This window comes from Nilaparvata lugens, chromosome 2, assembly GCF_014356525.2.
Source record: "Nilaparvata lugens isolate BPH chromosome 2, ASM1435652v1, whole genome shotgun sequence".
NCBI lineage: Eukaryota > Metazoa > Arthropoda > Insecta > Hemiptera > Delphacidae > Nilaparvata > Nilaparvata lugens.
In genome coordinates this window covers 47,605,182-47,626,128 of record NC_052505.1, presented here as the reverse complement: position 1 = coordinate 47,626,128, position 20,947 = coordinate 47,605,182, and the positions used below count along the sequence as shown (strand labels likewise).

Sequence of the window (20,947 nt, the reverse complement as noted above, 5' to 3'; positions counted from 1 at the left end):
ACTTTCCTTACCTATGGTAGTAGGGCAAGGAAAGTAAAAATATAGGATTAAAAGCTGTTATTTTAACAATTTTACACTTTTAAGAACGTATATCTCGAAAACTGTTGAAGATATCACAAATCACCACAGGACAAATATTGTAGAGAATTTATCAAGCTTAACTTCTGAATGGTTAGTCATGTCGGTTGACCGCATTTTTCTCAAGATATGAGCGTGTAAGCAAAACAATGAAAAATGCAACTTTTAAACCACCCTCATCCCTTTAGCACAAGTGGTAGGGATGAGGACTTTTGATATGTTCACCTCCTAACTGGTCCCAACAAAGCTGCAAAGTCAAAAATTGTGGTCTAAACATTCTCTCCAAATTCCTTTGTCAATTGGTCTATTTTTGCATAACTGAAGATCTCACACTCAACATTAAAGCTACTGCAACAGTCGTCGTGATGTGCGTAAACTAGTGAAGTCATACATCAAATTGAAGAGAATTTGATGCTCTATAAGCTCATGATCAGCATGGATTTTTCCCATCGATATTCAAAAAGTAATAAGTGCAAAAATAGCAAAAATTGGAGGAAAATTTTTTTTCAAAGATGTCACATCTTTTAGAGCGGATATCTCGAAAAGTGAAAGAGATATAGAGAAAGTTGTAAGATCAATATTGCAGGAAATTAGGTAAGCTTTAATTTCTTATAGAATAGTAATGTCTGTAAAGTGTATAATTTTTACTTTCCTTGCCCTATTACCATAGGTAAGGAAAGTATTGCTTTCCAAAAAAATTAAGGTACCCTAATTTAAAGTTTTCTATACGTTTCAAGGTCCACTGAGTCCAAAAACATGGTTTTTGGGTGTTGGTCTGTATGTGTGTATGTCTGTGAACACGATAACTCCATTCCTAATTAACCGATTGACTTGAAATTTTAAACTTAAGGTCCTTATACCATGAGGATCCGACAATAAGAAATTCAATAAAATTCAATTCAAGATGGCGGAAAAAATGGCGGATAATTACTGAAAAACCATGTTTTCCACTGTTTTCTCGAAAACGGCTCTAACGATTTTCTTCAAATTCATACCATGGATAGCTATATTTATAAGCCTTATCAACTGACATGGGTCTCATTTCTGGGAAAATTCCAGGAGCTCCGTAATATTGAGAAAAATGGCGGATAATCACTAAAAAACCATGTTTTTCACGGTTTTCTCGAAAACGGCTCTAACGATTATCTTCGAATTTATACCATGGATAGCTATTTATAAGTCCTATCAACTGACATGAGTCTCATTTCTGGGAAAATTTCAGGAGCTCCGTAATATTATTGAGAAAAATGGCGGATAATCACTAAAAAACCATGTTTTCACGATTTTCTCAAAAATGACGACCGATTTTTTTCAAATTCATACCCTGTATAGTTATTTATCGGCTTTATAAACTGGAATGAGTTTCCTTACTGGGAAACTGATGGGGGGTCCATCCCATCCTTGAGAAATGTACTTTGTAGCCTCCTTCTCGTGCATGAGGTAGGTAGGTAGGTAGAGCAGTACATAAAAAGAACACATAGTCGAGATATTTCATCTGTATAAAAGCTGTTTTGAAGACTTTTAAAGAATATCGAATCTCACAATTTACGCAAAGGAAAAAGTACTCTGAAAATTATTATACACATATATACAGAAGTCTGATCGTAGTTTCAAATATGTTGCCTCCAATCGTCATTATGTTATTCCCCTAAATCATTCTCGTTTAAGAATGAGGCTTATAGTTCAATGAGCAAGGAAAGTTGTGTAAGTGTACCACACCAGATTTTTATTTATTTATATGCGAGAAACTAAAAAATGGTACCTTTGAACCACCCACACCCCCTTAGCACAGGGGGAGGGGTGGGGACTTTTGATATGTTTACCTCATCACTACCCTAAAAAGAGCTGCGGGGTCAAAAATTGTCTTGCAAACTTTTCCCTCTATAACACTTTGTTGACTGGGCTATATCATTGATGGAAAGATACATTTTCAAGATGTTCGATGTTTTTGAATGGGTAGTATCATAGCTAACTCTAATTGTGAAATTCGATGATATTTTTTAAAAGTCGTCAAAATAGCTGTTCTATAGATGAAATATGAGTTCTTTTTACTTTCCTTGCCCGATTACCATAGGTAAGGATTGCTTTCCAAAAAAAAATTAAGGTACCCCAATTTCTAAATTTCTATACGTTTTAAGGTCCCCTGAGTCCAAATATTGGTTTCTGGGTCAGTATGTGTGTGTGTGTATGAGTATATGTGCGTCTGTGTACACGATATCTCATCTCCCAATTAACAGAATGACTTGAAATTTGGAACTTAAGGTCCTTACACTATAAGGATCCGACACGAACAATTTCAATCAAATGCGATTCAAGATGGCGGCTAAAATGGCGGAAATGTTGTCAAAAACAGGGTTTTTCGCGATTTTCTCTAAAATGGCTCCAACGATTTTGATCAAATTTATACCTAAAATAGTCATTGATAAGCTATATCAACTGTCTCAAGTCCTATATCTGTAAAAATTTCAGGAGCTCCGCCCCATCTATCCAAAGTTCGATTTTAGATTTCCAATTATCAGGTCTCAGATATAATTGAAACGAAAAATTTCGAGTGGAAAAAAGTGAGCATGGAAATCTCTTCAATTAATGTCCAGTAACACTTTCACCTGAAATTGAAAATAAGCTTGAAATTTGAGAAAATGTAATTATTCAATTGCAAACTTTTGGCAACTGTTGATTCTATTAAAATAATCATTTACTATGAAGGGATAGCAGATCTCGTGTGTATCCAGCGTTATTGAACTGTCACCAGCTGGCTCAGATCTTTGACTTGAGATGCGCGTTTACACTAGCGTCAGGTGATCAATTTTCATAAAGGCAAGTAAAGTTGTGTGAGTGCGACACACCAGATTTTTATGAACTGCTCTACCTACCTACCTCATGCACGAGAAGGAAGTTACAAAGTCCATTTCTCAAGGATGGGGTGGACCCCCCATAAGTTTCCCAGAAAGGAGACTCATGCCAGTTAATAGAGCTGATAGATAACTATAGAGGGTATGAATTTGAAAAAAAACGGTCCAGTCATTTTTGGGAAAATCGTGAAAAACATGGTTTTTTAGTAATTATCCGCCATTTTTCTCAAGAATATTACGGAGCTCCTGAAATTTTCCCAGAAATGAGACTCATGTCAGTCGATAGGGCTTATGAATAAGCTATCCATGGTATAAATTTGAAGAAACTCGTTAGAGCCGTTTTCGAGAAAACCGTGAAAAACATTGTTTTTTGGATTATCCGCCATTTTTCTCAAGAATATCACGGAGCTCCTGTAATTTTCACAGAAATGAGACTCATGTCAGTTGATAAGGCTTATAAATATAGCTATCCATGGTATGAATTTGAAGAAAATCGTTAGAGCCGTTTTCGAGAAAACAGTGGAAAACATGGTTTTTTAGTAATCATCCGCCATTTTTTCCGCCATCTTGAATTGAATTTTATTGAATTTCTTATTGTCGGATCCTCATGGTATAAGGACCTTAAGTTTGAAATTTCAAGTCAATCGGTTAATTAGGAATGGAGTTATCGTGTTCACAGACATACACACATACAGACCAACACCCAAAAACCATGTTTTTGGACTCAGTGGACCTTGAAACGTATAAAAAACTTTAAATTAGGGTACCTTAATTTTTTGGAAAGCAATACTTTCCTTACCTATGGTAATAGGGCAAGGAAAGTAAAAATACCAGCTGATCTTTTTCACTAATCATGTATAAAGGTGCGTATACAGATTTACACGCCGCGAACATGAGCAATTCACTTTTAATCAGCTGATGCCAAGCTTTTTATATCTGTATCTTACCGTTTCTGTAAAAATACAGATATAGTCAGCTGATTTAAAGTGAATTGCTCATGTTGCGGCGCGTTCGTCTGTACGCACCTTTAGATTCTAGGCCTACGCTGCGACGTTGCAATATCGTAGGCCGGGGCCTTGTATTAGAGGTGGCTATGGTAGTATTATAGTCCACTAGACAGCTGATTTATGATGAATAATAGTCTAGGTTTTACGGTAATATTGGCGATGAAGGAGGCTTCTTTTTCCTTTCAAAATTATTATCATTGAAATGCAAAATTTCCAAAAACCTTGTATTTACGTCGACGCGCAATTTAAAAAGGAACATACCTGTTAAATTTCATGAAAATCTATCTCTGCGTTTCGCCTTAAATGCGCAACATATGAACATAGAAACATTTCAACATTAAGAGAAATGCCAAACCGTCGACTTGAATCTTAGACCTCACTTCGCTCGGTCAACTAGTAGTTCTGTGAACAGTAGGCCTCACGCAGTTTTCTCATGTATCTGATGTCACCTGTTCTAGTTGATTCATTCAGTTGAATCACAATTCACATTTGAATCATAATTTACTCTTAAAAACTGTTATTTTTTTCTCCAAGATCAAAAACTCACTTATGTTAATAAACTCATTTCACGTTTGAATTTGTATCTCATGTGATGATTTTTCCATTTTCGTGATAATCTTTCCATCTGATAATAATATTTCTCGAATATTTTAAAATTAATTTTTTTCAATCAAGAATATCTTAATTTCTTCAGCATTATTCAGTTCATTTAATCATTTTTCATAATCATATTTTCAACCTATTTACCAAGGTACCTAGAATAAAAAGGTACTGGCCACGCGCATCTCGATCTTTTAATGATCAGAGTCAGATGATCGGTATGACGTTATTGGTGCTCTAAAAGTCCATTCTTCCTATCTTTTCAATGTTAAATTGTGCAGCTTTGTGAGTCTTTTTCTCAAAAAGTAGATAGCTTTTAAGTCCCATCGACATCTCCTACGATTCATACAATATTTATCTTCAATTTTTCTAGAAATTTAATACTTTTGGACGGCTGGATCTTTCAGAATGATAGATTTTGTAAGAGCCTGCACATCGAGTACCTGTTGCTCTCTTATTGAAAATTAACATGCTTTTCCTGGCTCTTTTGTAATTCAATTACTCAAGTTAAATAATTTGATAAATCGATCATTGAATAAGGAATTAAAAACGTGAAAACATTTGATTGTACTATAATATTACTTCTCTCATGATCCTTTATCTTGTCTGTGTACTGTATATTATATGTAGAATCAATAGAACATCTTGCCTAATCCCTTAGGAGGATCTTTTTTCAGGAAAATTATAGCTCTCACATACTTGATCAGGAAATAGATTTCTGGTTGTATCTCTCCAATTGGAAACTACAGCAAAATATAAAGGCGAATATAATATATTAAAGCATGAATACCACGTGGGGAATTCTCAAAAATTGAGAATTGTATTGAATACTTGCTCTCGTATTGTGAAACACATATTTCTCATTTATTATTTGTAAGAGGAGTTTTTAGTTGATAATTTGTTCTCTTATTGTAAAATTCTCATTCTTTATTTATTTTTGAAAGGGAAAACCAACTCTTCATGATCCAATAATAATGTATTAAATGAAAATGAATGATACGTTGAAAAGCATACGTATGAATAGGAATTCATACTATAAGAATACTACAATATATTATTCCTTCTAATAAACTTTGATAATTCTATAAGACAAGTGATCGGTTGAATGCCTGTTTGAAAGACTACGAAAGGATGACAATATCTTCAACCAACTCTGAGGGCATTTCTATTCTTGAAATTAAACTCTCATACACTTGAAATAGGATAATGTGTGGTGAATTCCAATTCTTCTCAATCTCCACATTATTTTTCTATAACCGGAGAGATAATAGTTGGGCATATTTCAAAATATTTTTTCAAATTGCAATTTATTCAGTTTATAATGCATTTATAATATGAGTGTTATACTATCACTTTATACTCTCTCTTGTTCCTTATTGGGGCTTTCTACCACATGAAGTGTGAGTGATGTATATGTGTTAAAAAATATGTTCCTAGATTGTGCCTTTAACACTGAGTAGAAATAATTTTGAATCCAAAGTTCTTTATTGAAAATTCAATTGAAATTCAATTGTTGATCAATCCAATTGATTGTTTATAAAAAAATCATCAAATATCATAATATAATAATATACTATCATAAGGAAGGAAAGTGGTGCGCTTACCATCTTCAGCCATTGATCATCCACATTCTCCTTCCAAATCACTGATGGAATACCCTGCACTAACAACCTTTATTCTCTGCAACCGCTCTTGATTTCACTTTTATCAAATTAATATTAGCTTTTCCTTAATATGTATTCTGCATTGAGATTAGTATTAGAATCAGTTTTGAAAGGATAGATACTGGTTGATTTTGCAGAAGAATATCACAATGAACAAAGGAAACAGCTCGAATGTGTAAAAAGTAATAAATAACGAGAAAGCTCAATACAACTATTTAAGTATTCAAGCCAAGTCTAATTATTATGATGATAAAACAGTGATTGAAAAAATGTAGGCCTCAAGATTCTACAATAATTTTTCTTCAATATGACTGAAGACATCATATATATAAGATTAATGATTCAGTCATATTCATTTTGATAAAATCAGATATTTGTTCTTTTAAAAAAAGGAATATTACCTTGATAATCAGCAAGGCTGATTGGCTCTTGCCAATCTTGTGGATTCGCAAGAGCCTCTGGACGCTTAACACCTGTAATTCGGATAAAAAATCAGCCGGCAGAGCTGCCTACACCCGTCCAGAATATCCTACAATTCCACAAGAAATAATATTTCCGCCGTACTCTGATATAAACTGCCTGAGAATCAGGCGTGATTCAAAGAATTACTAGGAAAAATAGGCTATATTCAGTACCTTTTTTCAACTCTATATTTGTTGGGATATTAAAACTCCAATAGAAAACCTTTGAAACCATTCATTTTTTCAAATGTTGCCAAATTAAATCTATTCATTACTTCTATGAGTATCCCTTCTCGAAGTATCAAATTAGACTTCTCTATCATGAAATGAGAGTTCTAACCGGTATGCCCTTACATTATCGAGCATTCTGGAAGATCTAGGAGTTCAAAAGTGATTAATTTCTAAAAAAAATAAAAGGTAAATATTGTATAAATCGTAAGAGATGTCGATGGGACTTGAAAGTTATGTACTATTTCAGAAAAAGACTTACAAAGTTGTTCGAGAAAAGTAAAGATAAATGTTGTGTAAATTGTTGTTGTGTAATTGAGTAATTGAATTACAAAAGAGCCAGGAAAAGCATGTTAATTTCCAATAAGAGAGCAACGGGTATCGATGTGCAGGCTCTTACAAACTGATAAAGATCCAGCCGTCTAAAAGTATTATATTTCTAGAAAAATTGAAGATAGATATCGTATGAATCGTAGGAGATGTCGATGGGACTTGAAAGTTATGTACTTTTTGATTAAAAAACTCACAAAGTTGTTCAATTCAACATTGAAAAGATAGGAAGAATAGACTTTTAGAGCACCAATGACGACACACCGACCAGTTGGTTTGGATTTGTTACTGCGCATCTTTTCGTGGCCACTACCCTGTATTCTAGGTATATTGCTATTTACCTATTGGATTTGTTTTTCAAATGTGAGAATATTGATACTGATGGGCACGCATCATAAAAAATATTGAAACCCTTCCTTATAGAAATAGACACGGCCAGACATATGTGTAATCCACTTGTCAGCTGATTGATTATGATTAATTCTATAGTCTGATTGATCCTATCCTCGTATATATCCTATCTAAGTAGTAGATATATATAGTGATGAAAAGGGGAGAGGATTCTTCACAACTTTGACTGGATTTGAAATTTTTCATATTGGGCATTTCCCCAGGAAAAATGATTTAACAATAATCATGCATAATCTTAATTGTCCAATATTTCATCCATATTAGCCCAGTCAATGAAGACAAATAGTAAACTGGTTCTACGCAACTGAGCAAGGGAAAGTTGAATTTTCGCAGGGTGATATTATATAGACATAGTATTATATTTTTGCATATACATAGTTCCGTGAAACTCTCGCAATGACGTGAAATGTCTCTTGACTCCAAATCAATATATGGAACCGAATTTGATCCCATCGTTCCAACGATGGATGGATATACATTTGTCCTGATGTCCTGATGTTTTTCTTGATGTCCTGTTACATTTCATCTTATATCATCTATATTGATTAGGAAACTATTCCTCCTACACGAATTATAAGTCTGAAAATGATGACGTTTTAACGGTTATAACTCCACTGCCATTATAAAATATAACGTGAACCACACTATAGCCAGGGCCGAGTAGACATCAGTATTGGATCATCCAGGAATGAACCAAGTTCATTTGAGCTTGTTTCCTTCCATCGAGAAGTCAGAAAAGAAACCCTCAAATCCAGCACAGCCATCACCCAAGCTGAACCTGTGTATCGAGTTAAGACTTTCAAGTTCAGTCGTATGTAGTTCAATATTTAGTGAGATATGGCAGCTTTAGTCGTGGGTAACCGACCTTTAGAGGGTTATTCTATGTTATATTATTTTTCTGAATAACCTTAAATCGCTTACATACCGTACTAATAACATGCAATGCAAATGAAGATAGATTGTTGCATCATTGAGGTGACTAAGGTTGAACTGCAACAAACTATTAGGTAGTAGTCACCTACCTCTAAAGCTGCCATATCTCACTAAATATTTGTTCAATCTTGATAAATAAGGTGTCAAACGAATTGTAATCAAATTTAAGGGAAAAATATGTTCTTGTAACTCTTTTGTAAAATCAACGGTTTTTTGGATATTCTAGAAAGACAATTTTAAACTGCCGCCATTTTGTATTATGAATTTGAAAAATTTTCATTATTTTTTTTATAGCTCTGTATTGTTGACATGAATGATTTTGTGAAGTTTCATTTCCATATGTTCAGCCATTGTTGAGAAAAAATATAGTAAGTGAAAAAAATGGCGGCTTTGTGAGTAACTATAAGGACTTTCGGACTGTTTAAAAATGTGTTATACGGCTATGTTTCGTACCCAGGAACAGTCCCTTGAACAGTGGCGTTTGAAGAATAAATTTTTGGGGGGGGGCCAAGGTTGATGTGAGGTTGAGTGATTTCAAATAAACACAGTCACATCTGTAAACACTTATCCGTTCTAAAAGAAGAAGAAATATCTTTGTCTGCCGCTGCGATGCATTCGCATATGATTCATAAAAAAATCAGATTACTGTACCGTACTTATTTTTCTTTATATTCATCATTTCGGAGGCCCGGACCCCTTGGGCACCCCCTTATATACGCCCCGGCCCTAGAATATTTGTAGGGAGTTTGGAAACACCATTTTGCCACATTAGATCATTCTGATCTTTTAGTTCATTAGGATCATCATGCGCGCCTCTCCACTAAGTGCATCTAACGGGTGATTCTCACATGATCTAATGAAATCATTATCATGGTGCGAAATATCAATGTGATGACAATGGAGCTGTGATGGAGGTGATGATGATTGGAGCTAAAGCTTACTTGTTTTTCAAAATACAAGGAGCATTGTTATCAGGTGTACTTGCAAATCTTCATGAGCGCTCTACCTAGTCTCAAAATTGTAGTCACAAAATTAAACCCAGAGGAATTATACATTTAAATGGTAATAATCAAAAGATAATGATCAAAAACTAAAATTCATCAAAATTGACTTTTTTTCTTAAAATTCTACTCATTTTTGAAATTTGTAACTCAGTACTCATTGAAGATAAAAAGTTCCGAATGATCTGATTTTATTAGGATTCATGAAAATAAAAAAAGGCAAAATCAAATTTTTCTGTCCGATTACATTATTTGGGGAAAATAAATGAATGAAAACTTGAAAATGAACCGAGAATACGAGGTTCTTGGGCCACCTGTATCTAGCACAAGAAAATTATTTAGCATGAAAATTTTGTTCTGGACTTCTCTTATGATTCCAAACAATATACTGTATTGAAAAAAAAAACATAATATAAAATGCAAGCACACCCTCTTCTTCATCTCTATATCGACTAGACTATAGTAACTGGAGTTTTTTCGAACACCACTTGGAAAGTGGGGTGTCGGAGTCGATCGGATCCTCTTCCTGGATCCGCACTTGGATGTCACTTGTTTGTTTTTATTTTCTATCGCCTTACAAAAAAAAGTGATTCAAGTTATCCCAGAATGTTTATCATGATGTAAAGATCAATTAATTGACCGAGCGAAGTGAGGACTAAGATTCAAGTCGACGGGTTGGCATTTCTCTTATAATGTTTAAATGGGAGTAAAATTGGTATTGATACGGTATTTAATTGGGTTGAATATAATGGAATATTTTCATCAGATCCAATTTTCTTTTCTGTAATCTGTCCATGCCTCACTGTAGCCAAACTAGTTATATTTTTGTTCTTTAGGCTACAGATTGCTTTTGGCAAAAATAAAATTCATTGGAAAGGAGTCACAGAATTTATTTCAAACTTGAAACTCCCGCCAATAAAATTGGATTGACAACCTTTGAAATGCTGAAGATCCTAATGGAAAAAATTAAAGAATTAAATCACCTCTGAAAATTTATAAAAAATTATATTGATAAACTCATCAACAGCAGCTCTTTGACATCCCTTGTTATAATATTATTCTCAATGATATAAATTGAACGTTTTTAATATTTTACCCCCAGAAACCTTATCGTGTATCGACAGAAAGGTCGACTATCGTCATTACAAGACAGTCGACCTTTTAGCATGACGATGGCATTGGTTTTGGTGCGTGAATGAGAGAACAAGTAGTGAACGTGAATTTGGCAATGGTAGGCTAGAATTTGGTGCTTCAAATAGAAATGTCAGGAGACGACAAATGGGGTAAGTTAACAAAAATATTTTTAATCGACATTGTCATATTAGTAAATTGTCAAATTATATCGTTTCTTTTATTTCCAGATGCTGATTTTCAGCAGAGCACGCTGTCAATGGGACTCGTGTCTCAGCAATGGGAAGGAGAAGATGAGGACGACATAAAAGTGAGTAGCAATATGTTATCAATTTTTTAAAGACATGTGCATAATTCTAAATAATCAATTTTCCTGTTTACCAATATCTCTGGTTAAACATCATATTGTCTACTATGTTAACCCTATTGTCCTTATTGTTGAGAATTCCAACCCTACTATAAAACGTGCTTCAGGGAACTAACCTTAGCCTACATTTTTTGTATTAACCATATCAAATTTATAAATGATTAAAATTGCTCAATCCTCAATGTATAATTTTATCCTGATCCTCCATCTGTTATGAATTAGACATTCGAAATAAAACTATTTTATTCTAAGTTGAAACTTATTTTAAGCATATTGTAAGTCTTTGGTAAAGCTGCTTGCGTCAAATTTTGTCGATTCATTCTGTTCTAAAAAAATTCTTTCCTGTGGTTCGAAACCCACCTTAAGCTTTAACTCATCTCTCATCATCATCATCAGTTTCATTACTTACTTGTAAGCCTGCAGCTCATCATCCTGTATGCTCAATCATCATCATAGAAATCTGCATAGATAATTTGATGAAATACGGTAGCCTACCATTAAAAACATTTGAACAAAGCTTTTTTTATGTGAAGGTAAGCTCTTGAAAAAATTATGAAATCCAATTTCTTTCCATCATAGATAGTTTTATCTGCTATAGCCTACTGTAGTCTATTGTTTATTGCTATATGTATTGTTAATACCATACTGTAATAATGCATACAGAAATAGCAATATTTTTGTAAAATAGTAATGAAAATTAACACAAGAAAGTTTCTATGTGGTACCATAACCATTTTTTTTATTTCTATTCTCTTGTGAAACACGATAATTTGAACTGTAGGCTACCTCTATCTTACGCGAGTACTAAGTTAATCAATGGGTTGAGCAATTATTAAAGTGAGAAAAAATACTTGATAACATCCTACCTTAGGATAATGGAAAAATTTACTTTATTGAGATTCAATTTAACTTTCTATCTGTTACTAAATCTAATGATAGGAGTAATAAATATATTTTTAGTGTATTGTTGCTGTTTTTACCATCAATCAATTTAATTGCTACTTTATGCTACTTTTGATTTTTATCTTCAGGATTGCTGGGATGATCCTGAGGAGGAAGAAAATGAAGCAAAAGAAGCTGAAGCCGCCGCGCTTAAGGCTAAACTTGAAAAGGAACAAAAAGATAAAAAGGTAAGTTGTAAACTAAAATTCAAGCCTTTAGTAAAATTCATGTTATAAAGTCAGTACCTACTTGTTTATGTACACCTACCTATATGTTTTCTTTCTTTGACATTGAACAGAGCAGATGGCGCTATCAATTTCTTGTTGCGCAATGTCACCAAATTGATTCTAGACCAGATATTAATATAATTAATTTCAATTATCATAGGAGGCGGGGTACTGTGTAGTCTAATATGTACTGATTCTAACGTGAATCTTAATATTTTTCTGGTTCATCCATTACCTACAGTTGTGGAATCGATGGCGTCAGAGAATTCAATTTCAAATACACATAATAACAACAATTATTCAGATGGCAGATAAAAACGTGACCGCTTAAAAAAATCAAATCATCACATTTATCAAAATCAATTCACATTTATTATTGACTTATCACAAAGCAGGTTCTTGAAGGCGTCATTACACCAAAAATTCAATTTAGATCTCTTAAATACCTCTTTAGTACTCTGTACAATTCTATCAGCACTTTCTATAGGGCTTGAAGTTCGATAAAAATGCATCGGTTCCGTTTATATAAAAAATCAAAACTATCTTTTTGAAAGTGGAAAAAAATTAAAATTCTACCCGAAGTTTTAATTAGCACATCAATGTTTCATTAGTCATGTCTTTGCTTTCCGCCATTATCAATTTGAATCTTGAAAATATCGAAACCCTATATTTGCTGTGTTTACAATCTAAGCTACCACTTGTGTATTTGAACCATTTATTAATTTAGAACAGCATCTCACATCGTCAACAAACAAGATTCGACTTTCAGATAATCCTACATGTTTGAAAGGCTTTTAAAACTAACGTTCAAAGGTTTTATTTGCTCAGTAGTTTCTATAAGTTTAAACTGAGGCTAGCTTAGTTTAGACTGCTGTAATGTTGAGTTCACATTTATGGCAAATCTGTTTCAGAGGAAAAATCAAAATACAAGCCAAGGATTACTGACAATTGATCGTATATAAAACAATAGGCCCACTTGTTTTGAAATTGCTATAGGCTATTGATGAACAATGGGATGTCATAGAGTGATGTTTATAAATTTAGTTCATGGTCATTGGTAAATTTTCATTTATCTATCAAATAATATCCATGTCATTCTCATCACTTGAAAGCTAACGAATCAACTTATTATTTACAAAATAGAATAATTCAGTGTAGGCCTACTTGAATCTAGAAATAAAAAATCTGCAAACATCAAACTAGCGATATAATAAAAATTGACAATTATTGAAATCCACATTTTTTTATAAGAAAAAGAGGGGGGAGCGATTACGGTCTCGCTGAGGTTTTTAAATCTTTGTTTGTAAAGTGATTTGGTCTTGTCTATTTCATATTGCCCAATAATGTGTGTTTTTCTTGCAAAACAAGTAGGCTATACAGGCCTATTTTTCACTTGTTTTCATATTATTTATTGATAATAATATGAACAATGACTTTCAACTTATAATTAAGACTACTATAGCCCTAGTAATGATTTTTACTAATTATAATTAGAAATAATAAATTTAATAATTCAGAATCCCATAAGCTATGCAATGTCATCAAATATTATTTTATCAACTCGTAGGCCTTATCAACTTGCCACAGTCAACTAATTATACAGTTTTTCAACTTCTTTATTTTTTTCTGAGGGAGATGCCAACATGAGATTCAGTCTTGTGCGTTTATAATTATATCGATTATTGATGATTAATGAAGAGAGGACCTACAACTTTAGGTGGGTTCCGAACTACTCAAAAGCTATTTTCAAACTCATAAGTCATATTTGGAGAAGTTGGCTCTTAGTCACCCCAACGGGAGTAGCAGGCGCTGGGATCTTAGCTTATAAGCGCAACCTCTAAGACAATTTGCTTGCTAATCGTTTAAATTAGTTGGTTTATTTTAATTAATTGAAAAAAATATTTTTTCAATCGAGGCACTCAAGTGCACTTATCATGATTTCCCTGATGGCAGGATTTCAAAGAACTACTTATTACTGTTACTATGATAGACGCTGGGCTGACAACGATAGGCCTCCCTATAAGGCCCTGTACACATGACGACGTTAAATGCCTTGGTTAACGCTCGGTTGTCAAAAGCGTGTTTGACACATACATAGAAACAATGCGATCGTACACATGCAAACGCGCCTTTTGAATCAACGTCGGCAAAACGCGGCGCTTGTAGTTTCCACATCAAGCGCCGCGTTTGCAGCGCGCTTCGAGTTACTATTCTGGGCATTGGAACGTACACATGCACTCAGTCGAACGCGCGCTTTTGTACTGAGCCCTGATAAGTGATCTTGTGTTTTGTTTGATCTTGTTTTGTGTTTGCAACGGTCAACGCGCGGTTAAAGCCCTCATCTGTACGGTATCACAATTTGCCAACGCGGCATTATCATGTGTACAGGCCCTAAGGCGCAGTCAACGTCGAACTGTGCAGACGATGACTCGATGTTTTTGCGGTGTCGCCGGATCCCCATTTTAATCAATCAACTTTATTCAGCAATTTCAATTGATCACCTTATCAAACCACCCATGCACTTTTCATCACTCACGAACTAGCTAAAAGCCAATGTGAGCATCATCCGCATAAAAATATAAAAAGATTGAATAGTGTTACTTTTAGTCCCTTGTATTAGGAAGCCTAATTTAAATTATTTCAACACGTTTTTATTTAAAGCGTTAGCCTAGCTATTTTACATTGATATTCATTCAAAATCATTGACCATAGAGAAAACATTGTATATAAAGGGTGTACATGAAGTTGGTATGATACAGATTCCAGCAAGATGAATGAACTATTAATTGTGATGAAAGTATGTTGATTAGACAATCAAGAGCTACATAAAGCTGGGTTCTCTCTTATCAGTATCAGTAGCGTGTCACGTTCAGTGAAAACATTATTCTTATGAGTTGTAATGGGACTATTCATGTCCAAGTGTAAATAGCTCGGTCTCTTAACATTTAGCCTATTCCACATTATGACTGATCTATTTCCAATTCACAGAAAAAATTACAGGAAGCAAAGTCATTAAAAGAAGAAAAGAGACTTGAAGATATGACACCAGAGGAGAGATTCGCCGAAAAGCTCAAGAGACAGAAATTGCAAGAGGAATCAGACCTTCAGTTGGCTAAAGAGATGATTGGTAAGTTCCAACTATTCAAATTAACGCACTCTCAGTCAGTTTCCATGATAATGTGAAGAGGTAATTAAGTAATACACATGCGCTCTGTTTCTCTTGTAATTTGTTTTCTACTAAAATACCAACATGGCAGCCCATTACTCGTCTTATTCAATTGCCAAGCCTATTCGCGTGACAGAACTATTTATGACTCCCAGTTATATTATTATTAATTGTATTAATTCTCAAAGCAAACTTAAGAATAGATTCAACTAAAAATTACACTAATTCAACCGAACTAAATAAACTTATACATCTTTTGGTATACCCGTCATTGTATGAACTGACAACAAAATATTAACAGTATGCTGCTACAACTTTCGTTTTTATTTTGACAGCATCACCACATTTGTCGTCGAGAACATCAAAACATATGACGCCGTAGCCGTGGCAGCTTGATCGCAACTTCCAGTACTGGCTCACTACAAATACTGAGTGGCCCAAAATTGAGCGGTCAACTGCCTTACCTCAATCTTTTTCCACTCACTCTCTCAGACTCTCCAATCTCTCACTTTCTCACTCCATATTCTGCATATACTTATATCACATATACTTGTGGGGATATCTTTGAGGCAATGTGCACCGTTATAAGTCCTACATCAATACTTGAAAAACTAAATCTGTGCCATTTCCCACGATTTGTTGGTTGCTAATCTCATTCCAGGGTTTCCACATCAGGCGCTATATGAAAGCCCATCTCTCCGATGTCGATGTCATCTTGAAAAATGAAGTGGCACTTCTGGACATTTTCATTATGAGATCATAAATGGCATGATGAATACATGTCATTTTATTAGTACGATAATCTACCAGTTTTATGAATTTATCCATAAAAATGACATCATTTCAAAATCTCTTGTTCCCCTCTGGCAGTGTATATTCTATCTCAATATCATGAAACATGGAGTTTATTCACAAGTTCTAGTTTTTATCATTTTACTACCAAATAAATAATTAGTTGATGATTCATATTGTTTTGTACTAAAAATAAGAATTACATATCCATGAATATATCTCAAAAATTGTAAGGTAAAACTTGATACGGTTCTGTGGTATTTTACAGGTGATCTAGGATTTGGAGATGACACAAGAAAAGAAGACTCAGATAAAAGTGACGACGAAGATACAACTAGGAGTGAGAGCAGGAAAGCAGTTAATAGCAGTCAATCGACGAAAAATAGTGTTGCTCGAGTAAAAGACGACTCCGATCCGTTCGTATTGAGAATTTCCGACACATCAGTTACTAAATCATTAAAAACTAAAAAGGATTTCGAAAATTACAAGGATGAAATAGTGAGCCATTTGAGTGGTGCATCCCGAAATGAACATTTCACTGAATTTGTAAATAAGATGGTACACACGTTTTGTGGTTATTGTAAGTATTTTATCCATGTTCCATTTTTATTCTCTTCATAGCATTTATCAACAATTTTTTTCAAAAGTGATGTTTTCAAGTTTTATTTATGATCTTGACACTTTAACTTACTCATACTGATTAAACTTTACAAATATGGAGAAGATGAAACCGGTTTCAGTTTTAAGGAACACTTAATTGACGGAATTTGGTCGAACTAAAATTGAATTTTTAATTTTGTTTTTTAAAAGCTTAGAGTAAAATAGGTTAGGCTATACAAAGAACAGTAACTACTTGCAAATTATTTTAGTGATTGAATAAATCTTGGGAAAAATTCAAACCTAAAAATTTGAAATTCTCATGAGTCACATCGACCATAGGTTGAGTTCATTTTGAAACCAAACTCTTTTGCTATATCTGGTGTTTCTTTATCACTTCATCTCATTCTTATATTTATTACTCATCTTATGCCCGGTTTCTCAGTCGTTCCATAAACTGTTTATCCATTCAATAACTTTATTGAATCGAAAAACATGAGAAATGCTTTCTCATGCGTTCATAGAACGCTCCATAAACTTATTGAATCCATAAATCTCTTGATAAATTATAGTGCCAAAATCCAGCCTATAAATATTATTCTATTGATTGGATAGGCTAAATGTGTCAAATTTTCGGAATGGAACTGAATGAATAAAATTTTCGGTTGTAATCGAAAATTAAGTTACAAAAATTAAATTAAAATTAGTGTAGGTCACTAGTATTTTAAAAATAAATTTAGCATTGCTAGGCCTTATCTGTAGTCAGCCATCTTGTTTTGTGTTTTGGAGACATCAGCCAAATGATGTCAGTACCGTAGGAAATACAACTTAACCTCACAACAAGCAGCATGGAATAAAAAACCAAGATTTGGTTGGTTACCATAACATCAAGGCCCGGTTGCACAAAAGCGGGTCAATTCTTAACCGTAATTAATTCCATGAGAACCAATTAGAGAAGGCCTTTTTGATAAGACCTTTTTGGTTCTCGTGGGATTAATCACAATTAATATTTAACCGGCTTTTGTGCAACCGGCATCAAGTTAGTTTACGAAAGTGGTCGGTTTGGGTTCATGCCATGTTGCCAGATTCATTGAACAGATAAATCGTTCCATATCTATTTATTCTATAAATATGTTTAAGAAACCAATAAAAATGTATTGAATACATTAAGTTATTGAATCAATAGGTATAGTGTTGTTTATTGAACGACTGAGAAACCGGGCATTAGTAACTTTTCCAATATTTTCACCAAATAATTATTTCCTTAGAACTGTATTCAATTCCAAAGATTTTCAAGCACGAGCATTAGCTCAAAAACTCCGATACGGTATTTTGTTTTATATACTTTTTCTAAATTACAAACTTATTTAAATAGAGAATAAGTTATGTGAGATGGGTGAATATGTCGCGCTCTTTTCAGATGTAGCCTAATTTCTAGTTTTCTCGCCTTGTGGATGGAATTAAAGAGAGTTCACCTATTTTATGCTTTATATTTTCAGTAACGACAGCTGATGTGAAAAATCTCCACACATCGATAGGCAGCTTACATGCTGAAAAATTAAAAGCTGATCAAGGCAAAAGTAAGAAAAAAGTGAAGCCTACTATCAAGAAAGCTCATGATGCTGTAAGTATTCGCACTTGTTGCTACCAATCTTATGCCAGCGCCACTCTCGCCACATCGCTGTATATATCAATACGGTCGGAGTGAAGTGAGCGGTGGCATAGTAGCCATCCACACGCTTGCGCACGTACGCACTTGGCAAGAGTGTAGAAGCGGCATTAGTCCAGTCGAATGGTCATTTTTTTAGGAAACAGTTCCGAAATAAATTTTCTTGATAGTTCTATAGGTATTTTGAGGCGTTGAATTCGAATCTGGTGACACGTTAGAGAGCGGCTTCGTCCCTAAAACTCACATAATCCCCGAATTTTGGGACTAAATTTTTTACACGTATTTTGAGACGCTGAATTCGAATCTGATGACACGTCAAAGAGCGGCTTCACTTCTAAAAACCCCCAAATTTTGGGACTTTTTAAAAAATTTCTATTACATCTAGGAAACCCAACTTTTTTAGAAAAAAACATTCCTTACAAAATTGAAGACAATAAACTGAGAGGTCGCGCAGGATTCTACGATTTCTGGTTTTGGAGCTACAACCTACAACTATTCAAAAACGAGGAATTTTTCAAGATTTAAAAATAACTCTGTTAAACTACTAGGTACTTCTACTTTGCACAACTTGGAGTATTGATGTTGGAGTTATGTAATAGAGTGTTATATTGAGAAATCGCATATGTGGGAGTACAATTTTTTATTCTGATTAAGTTACACCAGGAAATTTGAAATTTAGTATTGGAGAGAGGGGTAATACTCGTAAAAATAGAAAACTGTCCTACAGCGAAAATACAAATTTTTCATTGTAATGAAAAAAAACTCCCAAATTTTCAAGGCCTTCTTAACCAAACAAATAAATATATGGGATCATATTATTATAAAAGTATTATGTTTTATCACAATCACTCTCTAGATGCACTTAATTTCAGTATTTCCTAGTTGAGTCTCTCAGAAGAATGAGCTGTACAGGTGATCCGATCATTTTGTAAAAAGTTATGAGTATTGTAATTTTGATTCTAGATGTGTCCTTATGCACGCCTCTCCACTAGGAAACAGTAGGATTTCTTTTAAATCTTGAAAAATACACCATTTTATGAAAGCTCTAACTCCAAAACAAAAATAAAATCGTAGAACCCTGCGCAACCTCTCAGTTCATTGGAAATTTTATTGCCTTCAAATTGGAAGGAATGCTTTTTCTGAAAACGCGAGGTTTTCTAGATAGAATCGAAAAATAAAAAAAAAAAACTTCCAAAATTTGGGGGTGAAGCTGCCTTTTTGTCTGGACTGGGGGTGAAGTTTGTCTGGACTATCTCTAGAACAGATGTCAGTTTTCTATTACTAAATATTCTAGATAGTTCGATTGAATATCATTGAGGAAATTGTCAGTGGTTATTGCTTTGTTAAATCTTCAAATAACGTTGTGTTAACATGAACTGATTCTGTATTTTTTTGTAATCAAGAGATAGTTTATACGGCAACGAGTCGTTATTTATCCAACTTATGTAATTACTGGTTTTACACTCATTTTTAAGAAACAAGAAGTGATAAAAATTTATATTTTTGGGCTGGCAAACAATATCGTAAAGATTGATTGATTTATAGGAGTAGGCTAAGGCAGATTTTCATTTATGAAATTTATTTTCAATGTATTGAAAATAATTTATTAATGAGATACAAAATTAATTTATTCATTGAGATAAAAAATATTTATAGAACAGAACTTTCAGATTTTGATCTAAAACTTTTTCCTGAAGTGTAAGGTGACGCTTCAGTCGATGGTGTATAATAAACGAAATGGACATCTTATTACTCATTTATTATCTACCTGCTACTATAGAATAACTGCTCTAGCCACATTAATTCAGAAAATTGGGAGATTTGGAACCAGTATACAATATTGTCAGTCAATATTATATTTTGTCTTAATTGTGTCATTGTATGTGTTCAACATTTTTATCTTTTTTTATAATATGTATGAAATATATCCTGTTTAGATTATATGCATCTGATGTGTTTTCGTCTCTTTTCATGCAGGACGTTTATGACAATTACTATGAAGAAGAGGATATCTATAATGACTTTATGTAGTGAAAGTGGATGTGCTTCGAGGTGGAAGAACAGAATTACTTGATAGACTTGAATTGGCTTGGCGTGTTCGGTTACCAGTGAGGGTCGAACTGCGCATGTGTGTAGTTTGAGACTAAACAACGGACATCACTGTAAAAACTTATTCAACTATAATTCAGCTAAGCATTTCCAACGGTGAAGTGATAACTGTCGTTTCATTAAAGTGCGAAACTGAAATATGCATTAGGAATGTTCTTTCAAAGGGCTACTGTATATTTATTTCAGAAAAGGGTTCATTTTTGTTCAATGTGTTCTTGATATTTTTATTATTTCAAGAATAAATATTATTGAAAGACTCGGATTTACTTTTGATATTTTTTAACTTTATGTTCAACTCCTATCCTGACAACTTGTACCACAATCCTAAAATGCATTTTTCTTCCGATGTCAAGTGTTTTGCTCCAGTTTTAGTAGAACATGA

The 20,947-nt window shown here is 33.8% G+C and overlaps 1 protein-coding gene across 1 annotated transcript; it reads left to right on the top strand.

Moving 5' to 3' along the window:
* Window positions 1-10,685: 10,685 nt before the first annotated feature.
* LOC111056029 (eukaryotic translation initiation factor 3 subunit J) lies at window positions 10,686-20,707 on the top strand. The gene is made up of 7 exons (XM_022343346.2): window positions 10,686-10,848; window positions 10,927-11,006; window positions 12,095-12,193; window positions 15,221-15,359; window positions 16,459-16,770; window positions 18,287-18,411; window positions 20,434-20,707. Exons 1-7 carry the CDS (start codon window positions 10,827-10,829, stop codon window positions 20,485-20,487), a joined length of 831 nt encoding a protein of 276 aa, XP_022199038.1. The 5' UTR covers window positions 10,686-10,826; the 3' UTR covers window positions 20,488-20,707.
* The last annotated feature ends 240 nt before the right edge of the window (window positions 20,708-20,947 follow it).